This window comes from Aphelocoma coerulescens, chromosome 1A (genome assembly GCF_041296385.1).
Source record: "Aphelocoma coerulescens isolate FSJ_1873_10779 chromosome 1A, UR_Acoe_1.0, whole genome shotgun sequence".
NCBI lineage: Eukaryota > Metazoa > Chordata > Aves > Passeriformes > Corvidae > Aphelocoma > Aphelocoma coerulescens.
The window spans coordinates 52,819,414-52,841,977 of NC_091014.1; the positions used below are offsets into that span (position 1 = coordinate 52,819,414).

The 22,564-nt window shown below is 41.4% G+C and overlaps 1 protein-coding gene and 1 long non-coding RNA gene across 2 annotated transcripts; one reads left to right on the forward strand and one right to left on the reverse strand.

The window, feature by feature from the left end:
• Nucleotides 1-1,557: 1,557 nt before the first annotated feature.
• Nucleotides 1,558-12,471, reverse strand: RBX1 (ring-box 1). Its single transcript, XM_069002704.1, has 5 exons — nucleotides 12,353-12,471; nucleotides 9,960-10,038; nucleotides 4,324-4,394; nucleotides 3,014-3,099; nucleotides 1,558-1,731 (listed from the first exon to the last, which is right to left on the reverse strand). Exons 1-5 carry the CDS (start codon nucleotides 12,428-12,430, stop codon nucleotides 1,719-1,721), a joined length of 327 nt encoding a protein of 108 aa, XP_068858805.1. The 5' UTR covers nucleotides 12,431-12,471; the 3' UTR covers nucleotides 1,558-1,718.
• Nucleotides 12,472-12,579: 108 nt separating this feature from the next.
• On the forward strand, nucleotides 12,580-16,537 carry LOC138104704 (uncharacterized). The gene is made up of 3 exons (XR_011148227.1): nucleotides 12,580-13,068; nucleotides 13,593-13,629; nucleotides 14,457-16,537. It is a non-coding gene; the product is annotated as an uncharacterized lncRNA (long non-coding RNA).
• The last annotated feature ends 6,027 nt before the right edge of the window (nucleotides 16,538-22,564 follow it).

The window sequence follows — 22,564 nt, forward strand, 5'->3', positions numbered from 1 at the left end:
GCAAATGCACACAAAGCCACAAAGGAGAGGAAAATGTGCCTGTCCCCAGCTAAAAAAAATATGCTCAGGACAATATGCACAGTCAAAAGGGGGATGAATCAGAACAACATAGCTGGACCCAAAACAAAGTTCTCAAGGATATAAATTGGTGAGCATCTGGGTACCAGGTCCTGAAAAACCAACCACTGCAAGCAAAATGGACAATTAAAACCAGGGACATCTGACATTTCACTTATCTGGACAGGACGCTAAATAGGAGTTCAAATTTCAGAGAATGGCATTTAACCTGGATACCCTGTTGCCTGGATGAATACTTCGACCACTGTTGAGATCATCTTCCCCCTACTTTTCTATTCCATTCCTGCCTCCATCACCAAAACTACCTGGCAAATTCAGGATGAGCTTTCTACCAAGAAACATGGTAAATAAACTGTCTAGCTATAAATTCTCCTAGTCCTACTTGTTCCTATTCTCATCTTAAGGGTGGAAAACAGTGAACCAGAACATTTCAGAGCAATGACACCAATAAAATAATCCTGACATTTGCTTGCTGCAGATTAGAGAAAGCCCCAGCAATTACTGAAAATCCTGCAAGTTTTGGTTCTGTCAATGGCCATCTTTATCCCCTATCACTACAGTACACTAATGTTTAACATCAGCTATCATATCTCCCATCCTCAGTAACTAGCAAAAAAAATGACATCCAAAGATGGCATCATGAACAGCCAAGGACAGAAATCTACCATGTCTACCATCACTGACATAAAGAGGCAGTCTTTTGTAGCAGAAAGACTTTCTTGGACAGTTTCAGTTCCCAGCATCTGCTGAGGCTGTTGACATAGAGGGCAAAATTTGATGCAGTGAGCAGGATACCAGGCCATTTGGCAGAGGAGACACCAAACAGAATATTACGTAGTTTTCAAAGGCTGGTTAGACTTGAACTGGGAAAAATACCACTAGAAAGTCAACCAAGAATTGGTTTGCTTATATACTGCTTACTTTTAGCTTTCCAGCCAACCTAGCCAATCTAGCACATGAATTTCTTGAGTTTACTTTCATTCAACACATGAAAGTGCTTTATGAACAGTGACAGTAAGTGACATCCCGTTTCTGTTCCCCAGAGCTAAACAGCTGGAACTGGGAAGTTAGTGAAAATTTCCTCTGCAGGGGAGCTGGTCTAGTCAAACTCAAGAGCAGAAGTGAGAGAATAGTTTCTAATGATGACACAACCCCTAATTGTATAGATCATCATTTCAACTCAGCTGTAATAAAGCATGTCCACACAAAAAGCTATTTGCATAAACTACTCTTAGCCAGGCCAAGTCCTGCACCCACTGCACTACACAATGGAGCCTAATACCGACCTCAGTGAGCCAAAGGTGTGGTTCTCAGTTGTGTGGGAGTAGGACCAAACTCACAGTCAAAAGCCTGGCACAGCAAAAAAGAAGCACTGCCAAACTAAAGAATTAAGCTTAGCTTAAGTCCCTGGTCTGCAGATAATTCTCCTCCCTCATGCTCTGACTGCCCGCTCCTGAACACAAGACAAAAAACTCTGACTGGAAGCTCCAGCAAGACTTTATTCAAAGGGATACAATAGCAAGAAATTAGCATGAAAGAAGAATTGTATACATTACTGACTTTCCAAGTCACTAAAGCAAACCCATAGTGACAAGAACAACTGAGTTCGATGACGTAACAAGAAGCGTGTGACCATCTCTCTAGTGTCCATACCTGCAAATAGATAATATGTTAATGCTTTTTTAAAAATTACAATTCATAGTAGTGCTGGTTTGGGTGGGTTTATTTTCATTCTACCACAGCATAATTAAGATGTAAATGGGATGAAGGTGAAATGCTGTTAAGGAAATCTTAGGATGTTCTCCACATTTCACTTCCCCTAAAACATCTACCCAGACACCAGTCAGAGGAGACTCTGAGCAATCCACAGCACCATGTACAAGAGATCTCAGTACCAGTTATCTTTTGCCCTGAATCCCACTTCAAATATATCTGGCATGTAACAAAGCTTGTCACAGCCCCGGAAGTAACACTGAGCATGCATCAGGAGATATTAATTCATGTCTCCGTTTCTCATCATGCTGCCCGTGCAATATGAAGTGATTAGCCAGGCAACATGGACTCAATTTTCATTGTGTGTTCAGGAAAACGATGGTACTTCATTTGTCACGTCAATGATGATCTGCACAGCTGACTCTGTACCAGAGCCCAAAGACAATCCTCAACAGTTATAATACCTATTTTGCTTTGTTTCAGTCTGGATTCTGACTGGAACTGATTTATTTTTTTAAAAAATTAAGAAAAGATTAACAGATAGATGGTGCAGAATGAAGTAAGTGATAGGCAAACTTCCTAACTATTCTCAATGTACAATTACCTCTCAAAATACGATTACCCCTCAGAAACCCATTCTTGGATCTCCTACTGCTATTCTTAACATGAGACCTTTAAAAAACATTAAACAAAACAAACAATACAGAAATTATGAAAAAATGGGCCAAAGCCACAGGAATGGCTTTCCAGATGCTAGGAAATCAGCTGTATTAATCTCTGAGGCTATCAGAGTTACAAAACAAACCATCAAGGTAACAGAAGGACCCAATACAATGTCTGGCACCTCAGCAGAAACACTCTGGAACCCAAGCAGCTGAATTCAGGTAATTCTCTAAACTCAAATTGCTCATGCAGTGGCACAGTATTCACCTGAGACTCCACTTCTAGCTAATTCCATTTCTCTTCTGCTCTCTATTCTTTAGAGAGAATGTCAATAGAAATCACTACTTTTCAACAGATCTCACATACCCCGCAGCTGTTTGGACTTCCTTCAGAGCTCACTTAGAACCAGGTGCCTAAGGAAAAGTCCATATACAGCAAGGTGGAAGAAAAAACCTCTCTGAACAGCAACTATACCCTCAGACACACCAATCTGACATTGATCATTTATATTTACAGGACAGTTGGACTTTTCATCTTGAAATCTGTGCAGGATACGTACTTTTGGAACTCCCATTCCCTGTTGTCCAGCGGACATACTTGGCGAGTTTTGAGCCAGCGAGAGATGCAGTGGAAGTGGAAAGCGTGCTGGAAGACAAAGTTCAGATCACATAATTTCAGAATTATGAATGCATCTCAATGTGAAAACTACCATTGAAAGCATCACAGTAAGAAGAGAGTAGCAAGAGTTTACAGGCAAAGGTGGGGACAACTGATCAGTCAATTAGCTGGTAACCACCAAGGAATTGATCCACATTTTCAGAGAGGAGGAAACATTAGTGAAATGGCAGCAGGGAGCCTGTTCCACAGTGCATGCAGTGGTAACTGACTGACTTCTGATGAAGGAGAGAGTGCAGAGTTTAGCAGCTGCTAAAATTGGCAGAGCAGATGCTGATAAGAAGCATAATCAAAAAGAAAAGGGAGGATTTCAGAGTGAGTAGCAGGGATGATATGAATGTACACATGCTGAAGGAAGCTTTCTGTCAGTTTGCAGGAGATACCAGCGCCTGAATAAAAACGAATTTGCAAAATTAGAAAGATGAAAAAGAATCTCTTTTATGTGTTTAATAAGGACACCTTTTCCTTACCCCATACAGCTACTTAAAACCAAGGTTCCCCTTGGTTCCACACACAACATAATTTTGACACTTGAATATCCTGACATGGTTAAAAATTTTGCTCTTGTCCTCTGCAAACAGAATTGCAACATTTAGTCTTGTTCCAGCATTAACACTTTGTAACTCAATCCCACAGCACAGTGAAGATGGGATTGAGGATCAGAATGTTATTCCACTATGGAATCGTTTATCTTCCAACTCAGGCCCAGGCTAGCTAAGAGGTATTCAAGCTTGGAGTTCATGTGCTAGTGGGACCAACTGATTTGATCTTCCCCCAAAACTGAAAGCAAATCACCTGGGTACCCCAGATTGACTCTTTGAATTAGCCTGCACAAAGACAAATCAAGCAGGCTGACATCTAAGTGATCCCATTACCACAGGGAAAGAAAAAGATATAACTCCTAGGCAAACCATGATCAGGAAAAACATGCTCAGAATGAAAGATCTATTATTCCTTAAAAAATAATTAAGGCTCATCTTCTTCCCTTTGCTTCTGTGCCTAATTACATCTCTCCATCTTTCACTTCCTTTTATTTTCTTCTCTCTCCTTTCTATACTCTAGTAAACATAAGGAATTTAAAGTTCTTATTTTTGGTGGGTTATGTAAAAAACACTACAGAACTCATTCTGTCCCAAGTCTTCAAAAAAGGAGGATCATCCCACACGAGCTCCACAATAAAACAGTTTTCCTTACATTGCAGACGCCCCATGCAACTGTGCACTCCTCAGAGGTGGCCGATGCTTGGTTTGCTTGACATTCTATGCCTAGGAAAATAAAGATTGAACAAATATACACAGGAGTTGAAGATGTACATGCAACACTAACTGGTAGATTTCTTCATAACAGCAAATGGAGGGATGGGAGGAAGAGCTCTTTTGTGGTATTTAACACACCAGAAAGTACCAAGAGCTACGGTTTAATGTGTACTGTTTTTCCAAAAGTATCAAATCAAAATATACTTCCTCCTTTCTCTACCTTTTTGGTATTCCAAAGCTCCAGAGGAGTATTGTACGGGTTTGGCCAAATTTAGAAATATATCCTCTGAGAGAAGGCACAACCACCCCTCCCATTCCCCACACCCCTCAGGAGCTCCAGGAGTACATAGCTCATCTGCTGGCAACATGTGTCTGCTTCCCAAATTTCAAGGCTAAATATTTTTGTTTTTTCCTCTTGTGTTCAAAGAGATGTCTTTTGACAATCAGTTGACAGTACATTTAGTTAAACTTGTTATCCAGGTTTTTCTCAATATAAATTCCTATATGTTCTTGTCACACATTGTATACTTTATTTGCAAATTAATTTGCTCATGTAATGCTGGAGTTTGCCTGTCTTTATTTTATAGTCTTGTGATAGGTAAGTACATCCCAAAAATCCACAATAGGAAATACAGTATGGTTTGGACTTTTTATACCTTGGAGCTAAGTACTCAGGAGGATTTCCCCCCCCCCCCAACTATTTATGAGTTTGGGTTATGTTTTGGGCTTTTGTGTCAGATAGCATGGATGAAGGAGTGAAGAAAGAAGGAAGAACAACACTGAGAAAATAAATCCTGCAAGCTGGTTCTCCATTCTAAAGCCTGAACAATTCACTTCTGCTCCAGCTCAAGAAGAAACTTCAGAAGAAAAAAAGATATTTCCAACTCCTCCACTGTCAGCAGCACAAACCTATGAGACTAACATTTTACTCCTTGCTAAAGGATGCTTTTTTTAAGAGTCAAGCCCAAATAATTTAAAAAGACCTGCTGATACATGATCAGCTTAGAACTCAATACATGGGCTTGCTGCTTTCTTGTTTTGCAGATTTTTTTTTCTAGCAAAGAAGATGTCTGAATGAACTCCAATTCTCTGTTCACTCTTTGTGTGCTTGAATATGCTTAGAGGAAAAGGAGTTTGATTCATCACTTCAAAGATTCAAAAACTTTCAAATCCCACAGGTTTGGCTGAAAAATGTAATCTCTATTTGTTCTGTCCTATTCATCCCTTTCTCCATTTTTCAGGTGTGGAGGTGCACAAAATAAAAGACAGGCCCATTTTTTCTGAGATGCAAGAGATGTCAGTTAACCTTGGTCATGAGGAACTACTCAAAACAAGACTGATGTCTAAAGAAACTCAGTAGCAACAGCTGTTCTGCAAGATCTGAGTAAAAGATCATATAGTTTACATCAAAGATATGATATACCACAGCAGAAAGTCCAAAGCTCAATCCCTTGCCTGGCCATAGAAGAAAACAGAATCCAGTACTTCTGAAAGGTCTGATGTCTTAATTCCTGAATCTCTCAATACATTCAGCAATAAAACTAAATCTGATGAAGAATATGGAAGATGCTCAAGACCCTTGAAAAACTTAAATTACTTTGGATACTTGTATAAAATTCTACACCTGAGATTGTTGCAACAATTTTACTGTTACTACAGTATAGACTCATGGGGCATAAGATATTAGCTTTTATATATCTGGCCAGAGTCTGTACAGCAACAGATAATGGTGAGAAGATGAGTAGAAGGAAAAGATGAGGAAATTCTTCAGAAGGGAGAAAAGTCAAAGAGTAAGCAAAGTTTAACTCAGACAGCCTCTATGACAGCAAGGAAAATACTCCAGCATACAATATACTTATCTTGTTTCTTCTCTTTTCCTTCTGGAAGCAAAATACTGGGCATATTAGATGTGAAGTCCATCTAGCCCATTTTATGTCATTTTGTCTTTTTTTTTCCTCCTCTCTAAGAGGCCCTAACCTGAGAGCTGCATGAACACAATTCTTAATTTTTCAGGATTTAAAGGACTCTGTATTTTGCCTGGGAGTGAGAGGGAAGAAAGATGGTTTAGGCAAGGAAAAGAAGCAGCACTGACATTCATTTCAGTGTTACTCAAACTTTCACTGACAGTCTAAGGCATGACAGTCCCAAAAGTTTAAGAGGACAAACGAACTTTTGTGGTAGTGGTTGAGGAGGAGTTCTCTGGTGGTGATGTAAAGCCCTTCCAACAAGACACCCAGATTTAACTCCCTCATCAAATGCACTGGAGATTACTGCTAGCACTGCTACCTTTGGCTGCAAAAAAAGAGCCTCCCAAAAGCTGAAACACTTTTTGGTCTCATAGTTGCTTCATTTTAGAAAAGAACAATATATCAACAAATGAAAAATAAATAATAAATAAAACACATGGACAAGCTCCATCCTAGAAGGAAAGCTGATGATTCTGGCTCTTGAAAGAAAGAGAACCTATTTACCATCTGCTGACCCAAAAGAAGCAGTAAGAGTCAGTAACAGGTACTGGAGGAATACTGAATGACTCTTCTGTTGCCTTGCTTTTGACAGAGTATCTGCAGGTGAGGGCAGAAAGATACAGCTAAAACCTGAAATACCTGTAAATAATTGTGAAAGATGCAATGAAAGCATTTCAACTCAAGGAGTTGCAGAAATGCATCTTATATAATGGCAGCTTCTGAATCTTGGTATCGTAAGAACCAGCCCACTTCTATACATTTTCTATTGCAGAAATCTCCTGTATATTTACACATCAAGAAATAAATCCAAACCCATTCCATCTAATAAACATCCTGACATTCTTCTTTGGATTCTGTGCAACATATCTGTCTTTGTGAAGCTGGATTCATGTACTTGGCACGTTACCGTCAAAGCAAAGGAACAGTATTTTGATGGCACATTTTACACAGTTCAAACCTATACTGGTCATCTTACTACAATAATACATTACACATTTTAAACCAGAAGATAATCCAGTATACTAAACACACTGCTAACACTCCCCAATTTACCATGTTGCAGTGACAGCACCAGAGAGCAAGCCTTTGAAGAAAGACTAAAGTAAAATCTAAACAGAACCTGGGTCTTTCCAGAGAAGAATGAAACCTAAACACTGAAAATTTACTTATTCCTTCTGTACACTGAAAACAAACCAAACTGAGGGCAGGGGGATCCTTTGAATCACATTATTGCTGAGTGCAAGGCACATGCACGGGGAGAACTGCATGACACCTTACCACTGATGCCTGACTTTACAACATTAACAAACTTTCATTACCGTGACTGCATTACTTATCACTCTTCTAATGTTTTCCCATCCAAGGTTTCTCTTTGTCGCTAGGAGTGGGAGACATTTGTATCCTGCATTTTATCAAATTGAATCTTGTGTTGTTCTTCCCTGCACATTCTATTAATTTTTTTCTCAATTTGTCATCACTTCACATCTTATGTTTGAAAATCTAATTAAAGGGTTGTTTAACAACATTAATGATCTGTAACAAGGAAGTAAGCAAATCCAGAGCCAACACTGATCTCGGAATACCAATTTAGATATCCCTTCTACTCTGTATGCTGTCAATTTTAGTCTGTCATTTGCAGTCCAGGCTCCTAACATTGCTCATACAAATTAATAACATGTTATGCTTGAGCAACTCAAAAATGAAAAAAAAAATTACCTATGCCATTTCCCTTTACTGTTTTTCCTAATCTACCTATATCCTCTCAATCCCCACCCACATATGGCTAGGACTTCTTAAAATATTTTTTTTAAGAACTGACAAACAAAATTTACTACTGAAAAATAGCATCTATCCATTCTCCTTCCAGCTCCTCCACACCTCTCCTTCATCCCTATTTACTATTTATAAAAAAAAATTGCAAATATATGAGACTGTATTTGGTCTGTCATGGAAGGTACAATTAATTTTGAGGCAGATTGATAGAATAAAACACACCAGCGTCTCCTATCTTAAAATACATCCCTCTTATCATGAATAATTATCTTGAATTACAGGATTTTATATATTTATTCTATACATTTGGAAATTCTATAAATGTAACTTATGTTCTAATAAATCTTTGAAATTCCATTTGCCTGTCAGCAACATGCTTTCCTCTCTAATATAGCATAAACCTGAGAGACTAAGTAGAAGTCCAGTGTCCACCTTCTTTTGAAACTCCTTTCCGAGATGGTACAGGTTAGAGACACTTAGAAAGGAAATCTTCAATTAAAGGACATCAACTTATTTCATAATCCCTGTTTTTTTAGTGTTAGCATTCCCTGTCTAATAACCAAGAATAAACTGAAGCATGGCTAGGCAGTAGCTGGCTCAAAATACAAATAGATCTGTCCAAAAGAAGTGAACCTGTTTAATCCATTTTCAGACCAGTGTGTTACAGTGTGTTTTCTCTGTATTAGAAAAAAGAAAAAAAAAACCACCCAAACAAAGCTTCTGAAAGTAATTTTGTAATTATTATTAAATAGGAAGTAAAATCAGATGCATCCTTCAGTAGCTATTAAGTCTCATTTTTCTGAAGTGTTTTATTTTCATACAGTCTTATTGACAGGAAGTTGCCAATAGTGTTGGTTCCAAGGGCGACCACATAAAAACAAAGTCCAACAAAACTGTTCCAGTGGGATCAGATGAGGCCATCCCCAGGCACTGTCACTGGACCTGGGCTTGCTTTGGGGGGTTCCACCAGCCTCACATTTTAGAAATAGAGGCAAATTTCTATCTGGGATATATTAAAAGGTCTTCTGTCCCTCATGATTGAAACAAGATGGACAGCTATGATGCCAACAGTACTTTGTCATTTTTGAGGAGAAAAAAAATGGGTTTGTACTCATTACCAATACTCTAAGGGACTGAAATCAGTGACTTCATGTACACACTCCTATTTCATAATAGAAATGAACCATCAAGATTATACAGCAAAAAAAAAAAATTAAAATCAAACCAATACTAACAACATATTGCTTTTTATTTTGGCATTTGATTACTCTCCTTTGTAAGTGAACAAATAATTCTCTAGGTGTTTACAAAATTCCCCCTCCTATAACACGTACTAAGTTAGGTAGGCAAGGTAGGTTTTATAGAATGAGGAGTCAAATTAATTTGCTGGTCCATGCCTTTCCTTGCCAGACACAGACACAGAGAGTGTTACAAGACTTCATCTTAATGAGTGTCATCAAGAAGTTGATACTCATAGCAACCTCCCCAACTCTGAAATATAATACCTCTTTGTAAGCAAAGCCTGTCAACCCTGAATAATTTCAGTTCCCTTTATTATTACTCCTTTTCCTCTTTGTTGCAGTCAAAATACACTCAGCAGCATCATGTCTGTTGATATGGCATCAAGTAATCCCACTCTTTACAAGAAAAGGGTGAGGGAAAAGCAGTATGGTGACAGAGGTCACAAAAATAGATTATGAGACTTCAGCATTACATAGCAACATAATCAGTTACTAACTGAAAGCTTTGCTGAATTATATCCTCAGCTGGGGTAATTTCAGCTGTTCATCACATACAAGTCCAAACTGTCAACTGTGTCCCCCCATTTACTTACATAGATCCATAATGTGGTTTCTGCAAATGGCACAGTTATCAACCACAATGTCCCATGCCCACAGAGCTACGGCATTCCACTAGAGAGAGGGGGAAAAAAGAAAAACATAGTTTTGATTCAATTTACAGTGGACAGAAACCCTCGTTATTCTTCAAGAGCCCATGTACTTTTTGAAACAGAAAAGCTGGGATATTTAAAAAAACCCCAATCTTAGAAGTCCAAAGTAATTCTTCATCATGAGTTCAGGTTACTAGGAAGCAGTGGTACATTCCTCTCACAAACCTCCCAGACCCAATGTCTCTTTCCCACTTCAAAAACAAGGTAACTCCCACAGTCTCCCCCTGCCTCTTTTTTTTTGTGAAACAGATGCAAACACCTGGATTTCTATTCAAGATCCAAAAGCAAGGATGCAGCTCATGCCAAATCCTCAATTCTGAAGGAAAGGACAGTCCCTTGGAGAAAGACCAATTCAGATGCCATTTTTGTTAAGAGGAATTCCTGTTATTTGCAGCAGTTCTTGTAGTAATCACCCTTCAGAGCAGTTGGGGTCAAGAACTAAATCTCTAATGCTACTCTCCACTGACTCCTGAATAATCTTCCCTACAAAAGGTTAATAAGCAACAACCTATCAGCAAGGCTGGATATAAAAATTTCAAAATACTACCAAATTAACCTTTCAAAGACTTCCTTTACACATATAAAAAAGTAATAGCACTATCCCATGCTACTTCAGGGGAAGGGTTTGAGGACTTTAGGGCAAGCTATGCAGAAAAACACGATACCTTTTTATTCCTCCTGACAAAACCCATAATCAGGTCTTTTGTAAACTCATTAAATAAATGGGCCTGCCTTCAACATGCAAAGCAATCCAAAATATCGTACTGGTAATTGGGATGATCTTCATTTACTACTTAAGTAATATAGATTTTTTTTTTCCCCTTACATTTTTTCAGTATATAATTGTACTGACTGTACTATAGTAAATCTTCCCTTTAGTAAATCTTCTCTACTGTGTTCCATTTCCATCTCAATGTTTTCATTTCTTTCCCTCAGTTTGGGACTCTGAAGGAGGAATGCAGACTTCCAAGTATTGATGAGCAGTATTGGACTTTGATAAGCTCTTAAATTTTTCATTAGTACCTATATAAAAAGTATTCACAATACTACTAGATCTTTTAGGACATGCACCAGTAGTGATCTAATTTTCTTTCCCCATCTTCCAACTTCAAGTCTAGCTGGCCTTCTGGCTGAGGTACTCATCTCTCATGGACTTCATCCAGACTTCAAGGCAGCTGCAATAAAAGTTCTCAGCACCCTTACCTCTCCCACACACTCCAGTACTTAATTTCTTATCCCATCATAGTCTACACTGATGACCCACAGACCTGTACTGAGCCACACATACAACAAAGGTCTTGGTACTTTGCTGGGGAGGAGGAATGCCACTGACACATAAACGGTGCCACTTCTTATACCTCTCATTACATCTGTCCCCGTTTCCAAAGGACAAGCAATTATGTCTCCCAAACACTTCCTTCTGCACAGATCCAGGGGTTTCCATCATCACTGATGGCAGCTGCATTTCAAACAAACTCATCTACAAGCAGGAATCCCTGGAAATGTCTACTGATATCCAGTCTAGGGTCACTTTTCCTCAAATTATACCTTAGTACAACCTCACACAATCTCTCCCTGCTTGTCTACACTCTCGTGAAGAGCCTCGGACCATCACCACGACCCAGCTGACAAACTGGTGGCACTGGATAGGAGAGCGGTATTATGGCTGCTCTGAGTGAGGAGGCAAAACCAGGGTGGCATGAGAAAATTTGCTGACTAACACGTTGTTATGGCTCGATTTAAATATGAATGAGAAAAAAAGTCGGCCAGAGACATTTGTAGAAAGCATTTTACGCAGCACATGGGGCAGCCCGGGCGGCTGGGCCACAGCGGCCGGGGGTGATGGGGAGGCGGAAGCACTCCAGCGCTGCTTCCCGGCCCGAGCTGCCCAGAGGATCTGGGTACGGAGTAGCCGAGGCCCGTCGGGGCCGCAGCGCCCGAGGGGAGCGAGCGGCAAAGCTCCGATCACGGCATCCCCCGGCCGGCACGGCCCCGTCGGGGCCCCCTGCTCCCGCCCCCGCCAGCCGCGCCCGCTGATTGGCCACTTCGCGCTGCACGTGCGGCAGCCCGCCTCAGCCATTGGCCCGGACGCACGCCAGGACTCCCCGCAGGCCTCGCCCCGCCCCTCCCACCGCCCCGGTGCGGAACCGGGTACCCGGCTCCGTGAGAGGAGAGGGAAGTCGCCCCTCCTTCGTCCCGCTCGCCGCCATCAGGCCGACCCCAGCCCTCCCCGTGCCTCCGGGAGCAGCCGGAGGAGCGCGCCGGCGGAACCTCACTTTCTTCACTTCGAAGCGCTTCTTGCCGGCGCCGCTGTTGGTTCCGCTGGGGGTGTCCACATCCATTGCGGCCGCCATTTTGGGTGCGTGAGTCGGCCCGTCCCGCTCCGCGCGCGTGCGCGTTGGGGCGGGGCGGGACGGAGGAGCGGGAGGGAGCGGGAGGGGTCATCTCATGGCCCCGCCCCCTCCCCCGCCGCGCCCTCGCCGGCAGGTGAGGGGGGGGGGGCCTGAGTGCGCGGTCACGTGAGGGTGGTCACGTGAACGCGCGCCTGAGGGCGGCAGCCAGGGCGGGGCCGCGCGAAGTTACCTCATCGCTCCGCCACCAGTGTTCGGGCTATCGGTGTAGCGCCTCACTAAAATCCCTTTGCACTCGCCTCCCTGCCCTCATCATATGAGGGGCTTTAGCCGTCAATAAACGTCTAGCTTGTTTTCGCCCATCGTAATCGATGCAGAATGAGGTGAGGCTGGCGGTGTTGCAGCTGTAGCCCTTTTGTTCTCCCTTTTTTTAAAAGGAACATGGAATTGCGGGAGACAGGACGCGCAGCGTCCAGGTTACGCTTACGACGTGCAATTTGTGCATACAGTAGTTACAGTCAACATGGATTTAAAGGTGCTGCCAGAGCTGCCCACGCCTTGCCTGTTCTGTTGGAAGGATGGAGGCAACAGGCACGGGAGCTGGTTCTGAGAGCTTCCTCCATCAGTACCTTTCCGAGAAGGTCAGTGGTAGTATTGCCCATGTTATGGAAACTGAGGGCAGTACGCTCCCCAGCAGGACAACTGCAGATCTTGAAATTTCACCCAGCTTTGCAGGTCCCTGGAGATGTGATCTCTCTGCAGTCACCCCTTCTAAATCCATTTATACACTGTGCTGCTCCACGGATGTGGGAAAGAGGAGGTTGTAGAAGCACTAAAAGGCCATTTTCTTGCATAGATACAGGGGAGCAATATCTGTACTCTACCTCTCATAAGTACTTGGGCCCAAGAGCACTGTTCTGGTCTGTCTCCATTGTACCCATCTTGCTGTGTGCATACAGCTTTTTCCTGAGACCCAGTGCTTGCTGGGGTGGGGTGTCTGGCAGTCTCCAAATAGACTTAAGCCTAAAGTAGGGACCTGCAGTAAGAATGAGATGATGCTGTTATTGGATGTGTTGGGATAATTTTAATATTTGGATTGGGATTCATATTTGAAAGACATGTAATGCTTGTGCCTTGACTTATGCCCAAACCTAAATATTGGCAGGGTCAAGCTGAGCCTGAAAGTTGCACAGACAATAAAGGTAAGTTTGAAGAAGAAAAATGCCCTCCCTCATGTAAACACTCTTTAACACCTCTCATTACCTATATGGAAAGCTTCCATTTCCCTGAATGGAAACAAATTCAGATTTCCATCCTGTTGCTCTGTATTCAGGACTATTGCAAAGGAGTATTTTGAAAATGGGAGGTGGGTGCTTGAGAAAATGTATTTTTCACCTTCAAAAAAATAGCTCTTTTCAAAGCAGAATTTGCAAGATTTCTTATTAATAGATACATCAATTCTAACCCTAATGTGTATGTGATGTAATGTGTATGGCAGTGTCCCCAGTAGGACATTCCTCAGAAAGAAGCCAGGACATTGAACAAACATGTAGACTAGGGCATATACATTCCAGAGAAATGTTAACATGCATTTTCACTTTAAGTGACTGCTGCAATATAAAATTATACTTTCCCCTCCTCAGCTGTTGTCACCAGGGGAGGTGGTTGCCAGTGGGTAAAAGCCATGCAGCCAGCAATCATGTGGTCTGGATTTATCTTTCAGTATCTGGCAGCAAAAACAATGTAGCAACACAGATCTCGAGTTAAGTCTTGCTAAAAGGTGATGGTGTTCTTAGGAAAACAAAAAAGATAGCAAACGTGATGCAGAACAGAACACATATCTGCATGTTTAATTAATTAATATTTACTTATCTGTGTATGCAGTTACATTTTACCAACAAGTGCATTAAGAGATCTCCAGTACACTTTGCAAAGTGAAATGAGTGACAGTATAGTCCTGCACTTCATAAAAAGGGCTAAGCTACCTTCTTTTCTATACATAAAATAATCTGTTTTCTGTTGATTTTAGTGCCATCTCCATCTCTTTCCTCCTGGGAAAAGTGCATTTCCTCAGACCTGTTTTGCCCTCTTAAGGCTGTATATTATAGACGGTTGTCAGAAGCTGCTGCAGGAAGAAAGGCTGCAGCTTTGAAAGGCATCAGTCTCAAAAGAAGTATAACACTGTGGTCCAAATTACCAGGGATGCTTTGAAGAATGGATCATTTTTCAAATCTCTGGGACATGCAGGGGAAGAAGAGAAGGCTGCCAAATTGAAAAGGCAGGGAGACAGACAGACTAGGTGGCATGTGACAACTGCTGTGAATATGGTTAGTCCCAATTAAAATGAGACAAACTCTCTCTCCCAATTGTCAAAGATTGTTCCAAAAGGCAAGGTACCAACAACCTTTCAAAACCAGTGTCTTGGATTTTGGTCACTGCCCTTCTCCTTTATGTTCATTTTGTTGGCGGATTGTTTATTTTTCTGCAGTCACCAACATTATCCTATGTGGGATTTATCCCTCAAATGCTTCCCTCCTCCATACGTGCACTCTTTGAATGCATGTGCCTGACTGGACTGCTGTGGAACTGCTCCCGGAGGGGTGGCTGCTTGCAGCCCTGGCTCTGCACCTGCACGGGGACTGGGCAGAAGGCCTGGTGGTGTTCATACTGACACAACTTGTCCCTCCAGAGCAGAGGGATCCACATGGCAGTGGGAGGATCCCCCAGAACTGAGAAGGAAAATGCAGACAGGAAAGGTGGATTTGCTTAGTCCTCACTGCCTGAGCTGTTTGCAGCACCAGAGAAGATGAACAGTTATCATGACTAATGCTCCAGTTTGATGGGGTCTTTCTGGGGCACTGGGGTCACTTAGGAAAGAAACTGTTCTGAAAGAGAATTGCAGCACTTTCAAACACTCTTCAGAGCAAGTCATGAGAGTAAGAATGGGCCTTCCAAGACTGCCAGGAGCAAAGAGGGGGAAAAAAGGGGAGGTGGCCCTTTTCTAAGTGCTTACAAACCTCAGGTTTTCTCTTGCCTTTCTCTGCTTCACCCTCTCGGTGTTGCCTGCTTAAGGTGTGGTTTCAATGGTGCCCTAAGCAGCGTCAAGCAGGAATTACCTGGTATATGGGACTAGTTGCTAGTCAGTGGTTGCCATTCAAGGAGCAAAAATCAGGTGCACGTTATTACCTTTTAAAGAACTGTAGGGCTGACTGGCTGGCTGCCCTCCAGTTGCTGATGCTAGTAAAACCATTTGAGTTGGCTAAATTGGGACCCTTTGCTTTTGGATGCACACAGCATTCACAAATCACTGTTGGGGCAAAACTGAATCTATGGTTATTCTGTGTTGCCACAAAACTTTCTCAAAGTTCATGAGGTAGGCAAACAACCTCCCACCAAGGCTCTGTACAAGTCTCTGTAGCATCTCCAGCTGATTCAGTGTGCTTGGCATAGGGAAATTGAATTCAGAGACAGAGCCAGAGGGGTAGACTAAGCAATATATCCCATAGATTTTTGAACCAGACTGTGCTTGCTTTCTGTGGAAACCCAAACTCCCTGCCTCTGTGTATGTCTTCCAGATGACGGTCACATTAAACCCCATATAGTATCCCTGTCTTTGTAATCCATTACTAAAACCTCAGGAGAGAATGGGAGCCTCCAAACTGGCTAAAAAGAACAGATGAGGTTCTGAGAGAGGAGCAGGTTGTAGCATTTAAAGGGATGGTGACTAATTGTCACTCTTCCTTTCTCCCGGCATTTTACCTTAAGCTGCTTGATAGCTAAAATAACACACAATCATTGTGGCAGCCTGCAGGACCGTGGGTGCTTGCAAAACCCATGGTACGTACTAACTCTGCCCAATCTCCTGCAGGGAGTCTTTCCCCCCACATGAATAAACAAGCAATTGGGGCTGTGGCTGTAGACTCAGCGAATGACATCGTCCCCACAGTGGGCATCTCGGGCCCCACATCACGCCTGACAATCAGCTGCAGCTGATACAGAGAAACATGGTGAGAACAGAGTGATCCCAGTGTGTTACCGTGAGGATGTTGGGCTGATTCCATTCTGCTTCAAGAAAGGGCTTGTAGCTATCCCTCCTGTGCATGAGCACCCCTGTACTCCCCATCCTAATCCTTGCTGAGGAGCTCCATTTCGGAAGGAATCCAACACCAACCCCCCCTCCTTCCTGCCACCTCTTTGCAGTTCTGGGCGTCAATCTGCATACGCTGATCGTATCTGGCTGTGCTGCCACCTCCCGAGAGAAAGCAGCATCCCGGCTTCTGCTCAGAGGAAAGGAAACGTTCCACAGCCAGGCTCCCAGCCTGCACGGAGGGCCCCGGGGAAGCCAGGACTCTCCACACCGCCTGCAGCCGGCGGAGGCAAGACGTGGGCCCGAGAGTCGCCACACCTCTAGGTCAGCTGCAGTCTGAGCACCTCAGTTACTTACAAGGTTGAAGAAGCAGGAGGGTGAGACTGCCTATAAGCAACTGAGAAAAAAAAAGGCATACACAGGGAAGAGTGATGGCTTGGAAGAGAGGAAGAATCTTTAACCTGAGCTGGGATCCCAATGAGATGTGAGACAGGCTAGGATTGTAATTGGAAGAGAGGACAAGCCTTTCAGAGGGTAACTAACAGGAAAGCAGTAGCAAAGGAGTGATGATGTTAACCTGAATAACCCAGAAAAACTGCATGATGTGACAAGAGGCTATGGGATAGTCCAAGTGCAGGAGATGCACCATTTGAGTATCAGGTCACAGTCTGGATCAATTTCATTGCTCAAACAAGAGTTTTCAAAGTGCCTTTTATCCGTTTAAGGAGGATACAAAAAAGAAAAAAGGACAATGTTATGATAACTCAATAGAAGTAGTTATATTCATTTACTACTGCATGTAAGCAACACTGGAAGATCTGCCAGGCTAATTAGCAGTAGCCAGAAAAAACCACAAGAGTAACCAAAGTAGTAACACAAGCTTGCCTGCATGTAAATCAATAAACTCCTACTGATTTGGGAAATCCATGAACCTTCAGAAACATGAGGGGAGGCAGTTCCAGACTGCTGCGTGGGAGACACTAAAACACTGTTTACAGATATTCTTATCTACAGTTTTTCCCTGACAGTCTTGAATGTGGGAGAGAGTCATACAGAGGGAATAAGCACTAAAATCAGACCAAAAAAAAAAAATTCAGAAAAGAGAGGTCTGGAAGCTACCTCCACTGACTCAAAGATTTTGATGATTTTTGGAAAGGTGACAAGCACTGAGCTGTAGCTTTGCATTTGACTTACATATTAATTCTTTATTCTTTTCCCAAGAAATATAGTATGCCAAAATTCCTCCAAAGATCTCTTGATGGAATCAAATTCCTAACTGCAGGTTCTGCTCAATAAGACACAATTCATTAGCCTTTGCCATCCTTCTTTGTCACAATAGGAAAGATGCTGCTGTTGGTTAAAGCATCTCGTTGTAGTCCCTGGTAGTCATAGCAAAGGCACCATTTGACAATTGAAAACTGTAAAGATCCAAGTTTTTCTGTCACTTTTTTGGTGGGTTTTGTTGTTACTCTTGGTTTTATTTGGTTTTAGGCAGGGGGATGTTGAAGGGAGTTCAGATGTGATTTCAGGGAAAAAAAATTGAACTGATTTTATACTATTTCTTCTTAGAAAGACACAAAGGAATGGGAAAAAAATAGCTGGCCTAATGACATGGCAATTTCTTGTACAAAACCTATATGGATATTACAAAAAAGCCAAGAGTGAGGGAGCCATCAATCCTCTGCCTCCCATACCAGCCGGAACAAAAAGTTGTGGTACCTAACTCAGACAATCTTCAGAAGGCAGGATTTAAAGTATTTCTGGCATTTAACCACTTTCTGTTATGAATGCCTAGATAAAGACAATATACTGAGGTTAGCCGTGCTTTGGACTTCACTGTAAATTTCATTACAGCATCTAGGTCAGCAAATCCCACAAGAGATGGTCTCTCTGCCAGTTCTATACTGAACATACCTTGAATGTATCTTGCTGTGTTAAACACCATTTCCTTTAATTTCCAAACTCAGCACAACTGGATCTCCAGAACATCAGTAGAAAGAAGGGCAATTTGCGACAGCGAGCTTTCACTGATCAGAACAGAGAAGCTCCCCAATTCTGACCGCTGCAGGAAATGCAGAAAATAGGAGCAAGCAGAGAAGCAAGTGTGAGTGCAGAGCCTACTCTTTGGTAATTTTTACTTTTGGTAATTTACCACTGCAAAGTGACATTGTCCCTTCTTCTCTCCCCTCCAGTCATGGTGGGTTTTTTGTGGTTTTTTTCTTTCTCCTTCTGCTCACCACATTCATAATTTTATTTCTCAACCCAGTTTAAGGACCTGTGGTAGGAGAAACAGGAAAGACCCATATCTAGCACTAGGAACACACTCCCACTCACCTGCAGTCAACAAGACTTTAAAAAATAAAAGAATAGAACAAGATGCAACAGCTTTGGGGAGGTTTCAGCAATATACATAGAAAGTTCTATGAGTTTACTCCACTTGGTACCAAGGATTTAATTCCTTTACCTCAACATATAGAAATACTCATGAGTTTCCATGGAAGAGCCTTATGTTCGAGTTCATTCACATCCCAGAACCTTTTGCGAGTCTGCAACCATTCAAGATAATCACTTGCACAGGTTTGAATAGGAATATTTTAAGTAATTTTGAGGAACCAGGAAAGCTGGAAAGAGGCCAGAAATCTACCAGTACCACACACATCCAAACCATCGGCCGTCACCACCAGACCCTTTTGAATCCCTGGAGGAGAAAAAACAAAGGCCCAATCTCTTACCTCCTTTTGTTCATAGGAGAACCTACCTTTGCATTTAGATACTTCTCTCCTGCTGGGGTTTGGACTGGCGAAGAGAGCTCCCAAATGTCCATCAAACAGCAATCTTCAGTTAGATAGGGGTGCGAAACTGAGGAAGAGCCCTTAAAACTCTTCTTTCATACAGCAAAACCGTCAAATAATTAAAACATTTTGGAGAGTATAAGGAAAACTGTTCACTTACTTTCCTCAGTTCTAGGACAGGGGAAAATGGAGCAGATGACAATTTATCTGGATAAGAATGCATAGGAGAGGTTGAGATAGCCTCCAGAAGTTCAGGAGTGCAACTTGCATTCCCATGTTATTGGATTAATAATTAAAGTAGTTGCTTATACTAAACCAGTTCTCCCTCAGTTTACTGGGCTATTTCCTTCTATTTATTGCTTTCACCCCTGCTTTCTCTCACAGCCTATTTTATTGTATGATTCTATGATTGTCAGTGTTTTTAAACTCAGTCATTAAAACCCAGGTTTACAGGTTTGCTGAAATGTAGAAATTATCGGGTAATCTTTCCCTTCTACAAATACCCATTTTATTCCATCTTATTTGCATTACCAATCAATATGGAGTGAAGTTCATTTTGCATCTCCCATTTCTTTGCTCTGAGAACAAAATCTTTGAAATCCCCCTGTAGACTTAAAGGCTGTTAAGATCAAGGGGCTTCTCTGCAGTCCTGCAAGGGTCTTCAGTGATGTTTTAGGGGAGAGAGGAGTAATCTACACCATGAAAACACCAAGCTCCTGCAAAGGTAAACTGAAGGTTGAAAACTTTGGATATCCTAATCCCTAGCAAACATGTACTAGAGGGGATTTCCTTTAAACTCACTTTGGATCTTTTAAACCCGTGAGATATGGGGGAGGCTTCCTCCTGCCAGAATCTGGCACTTCTGCCTTGTTCATTACAGTTACAGCTGCCATGAGAAAAGAGTAAAAAACAACCATCATTTGACAGTGAACAGGTTTACAAACACAGCTTTTGGCTGAACCTTGGATGTTTGTTTGGAAGCTTTTTACTGTGTTTTATAGTCATTCCTCCTTTCCTGACAGGGATGAACAGCTTTCACTCCATTAACTGTATCTCCCTTGGGTTCTCAGTTCAAGTTAGAAAGAAAGTTCTCAAAGAACTTGGAGGGCACATTTGGGACTCGTGTACAACACAACAGTGGTTTGTTTGCAGTGGCTTAATTTAAATTGGATTTCACATCAATTCGTTGAACAGCTGAGGAGCCCTGTGTGGACACACTTATTTGCCTTAAGAGTTGTCTAAAATCAGTTCCTAATCAATTTAAGCTCCACTGATCAGATTTAAATGTATACTTAAAAGGTCAACACAACCTTTTGAATTGATTTAATGAAATGATATTGAAAACAATGCTTGAGTAAACTGGTGCAACTCTCTGTAAAAGCTGTCTGAATTAGCGTAATATGGATTGTCAAAAAATGGAGAAACATCTCTCCCCCTTGAAGTTTGCAAATTCAATCTCTTGATTGAATGCTAGCAAGATAGAGGCTGATGGATCTCTCCTCTGATGGAGCTTCATATTGATTTTATCATTAGATATACAAAACAAATGCCTAATTCAGTAATAGGCACGTTTTATGCCTTCCTTTAATGGTGTTGATCTAAACACTACATATATACACTTCAGCTCAAAATCACATATCTTCAATATGAAATTTAAAAATTCAGGAATGTTTTTGAAATCATGATCTTTAAAAGATTAGAATCTAGGAAGATAGGACCTATGAAAAATTTAGAGAAATAACAGCATGAAAGAATCACTTATGTCAGGAGCCTATTTCACTCTTTAACAGGTGCAGATATCCATCATAAATTAAGCCTCATTTGTGCTGAGTGGTTGAATTGCTGAGGAATCAGTTTATTGGTATGTGAAATATTTACTATGTATAGCTGGACAGATACCCAGGAATTCTAATGAAACACATTAATGCACAAGAGAGAACATCCTTTCCTCGTAAGACTTGAGAAATCGTAAGCTTCTCTCTCAGTATCTTATACAGACCTTTTAAAAACTACCCGACTTGTCCATAGAAATGTATCTAGAATAACTATTAAGAAGGTCTTTTTTGGTAGAAAATGTTCTCTCTCTTCAGGAGAGCTGCTGTTATAGACGTTAATATCCAAAATAAAACCTGCTTTTATTTAAATTACTTTTTTTTTGCCCCCTGTGTAGAAATTGCCTTTTTCTTATAGAAAGGTGAGAAACCACGTTACTTTGAACAATTTCAGATGCCCAAAAGAGAAGAGTGATACTGGGATCACTTCAAAAAATGCATTAACTTAGAAGTCAATAACTAACATTTGGCTGGGAATTATTTGCGTGTGTTCTTTGAATAAGGAGCGCCATTTACTAAAATAATTTATTTAGACAATTCAGCTATGGATTTCTATATCTGTAGAACAACCAAAATAATGGTACAAAGGTAGAAGACACTTCCATTTGCTATCTAAAAGTTTTGGGTTCCCACCTGTAATATGAGATCTGGGTTTGCTATCTAGAATAATTGATCTTCACGACAAATACAAGCAAGTTAAGCTCTTAGAGTGTTACAATATGCAAGGAAAAAAAGACATCAACAGCAGGTTTATACAGACAAGAAAAGTTTTGAACAAGTGTAGGCCACGTTCGTTGCAGCTGGGGAGCCACATAAAAAACCCAACCAAAATTAGAGAGCAGTAAGAGCCAGTATGAACTGTGCCATATTAAAAAGCTAATACTGAGAGACATGAAAGCTCAAGAGTTTACATGAGCAACCTATAAAATGCTAATGTAACTAACACCAGGGAACTCTGTAGAAACCATCCCTCTGCAAATTCAAAAGTATATTAAAAAAATCAAATTATTTCCAGGACAAGAAATAATACGTGTATACAAATCTGCAAAGTTAAATTTTTTTCTCTCTTTATAATGTACAGGCATATGCGACCAAGATATACATATAATTTTCAAGAATATGTTTCTCTGAGATGGAAGTGAGTCCTCTGTCCCACCTGATAAAAACTGCCTCTAAGTTCAGGGAGTCTGAACATGAGTACTACAAATGTCATTGAATCCTCTAAACCTTGTGGCTATGCAGTGGACTGCTCACACATCTGAAGGACTGCTATAGAATGGCTGTGAACAATATGATTTTTTAACAGATGGTTGTCGCAGTATTTTGCATGCTTTGTTCATATTACATGGAAAAGAGTAGGTGTGCAAGGCAGAGTATGTATCTGTGTGCTGGCTTTGAATTTACATTGGGGACATTTCAACTTCTG

Coding starts and splice junctions, on each gene's coding strand:
- RBX1 (XM_069002704.1), bottom strand. CDS start 12,430: ATGGCGGCCGCAATGGATGTGGACACCCCCAGCGGAACCAACAGCGGC. Junction 4,395..9,959: donor AAACCACATTATGGATCTAT/GTAAGTAAATGG, acceptor TTATTTTCCTAG/GCATAGAATGTCAAGCAAAC. Junction 3,100..4,323: donor TTGCATGGGGCGTCTGCAAT/GTAAGGAAAACT, acceptor TTTGTCTTCCAG/CACGCTTTCCACTTCCACTG.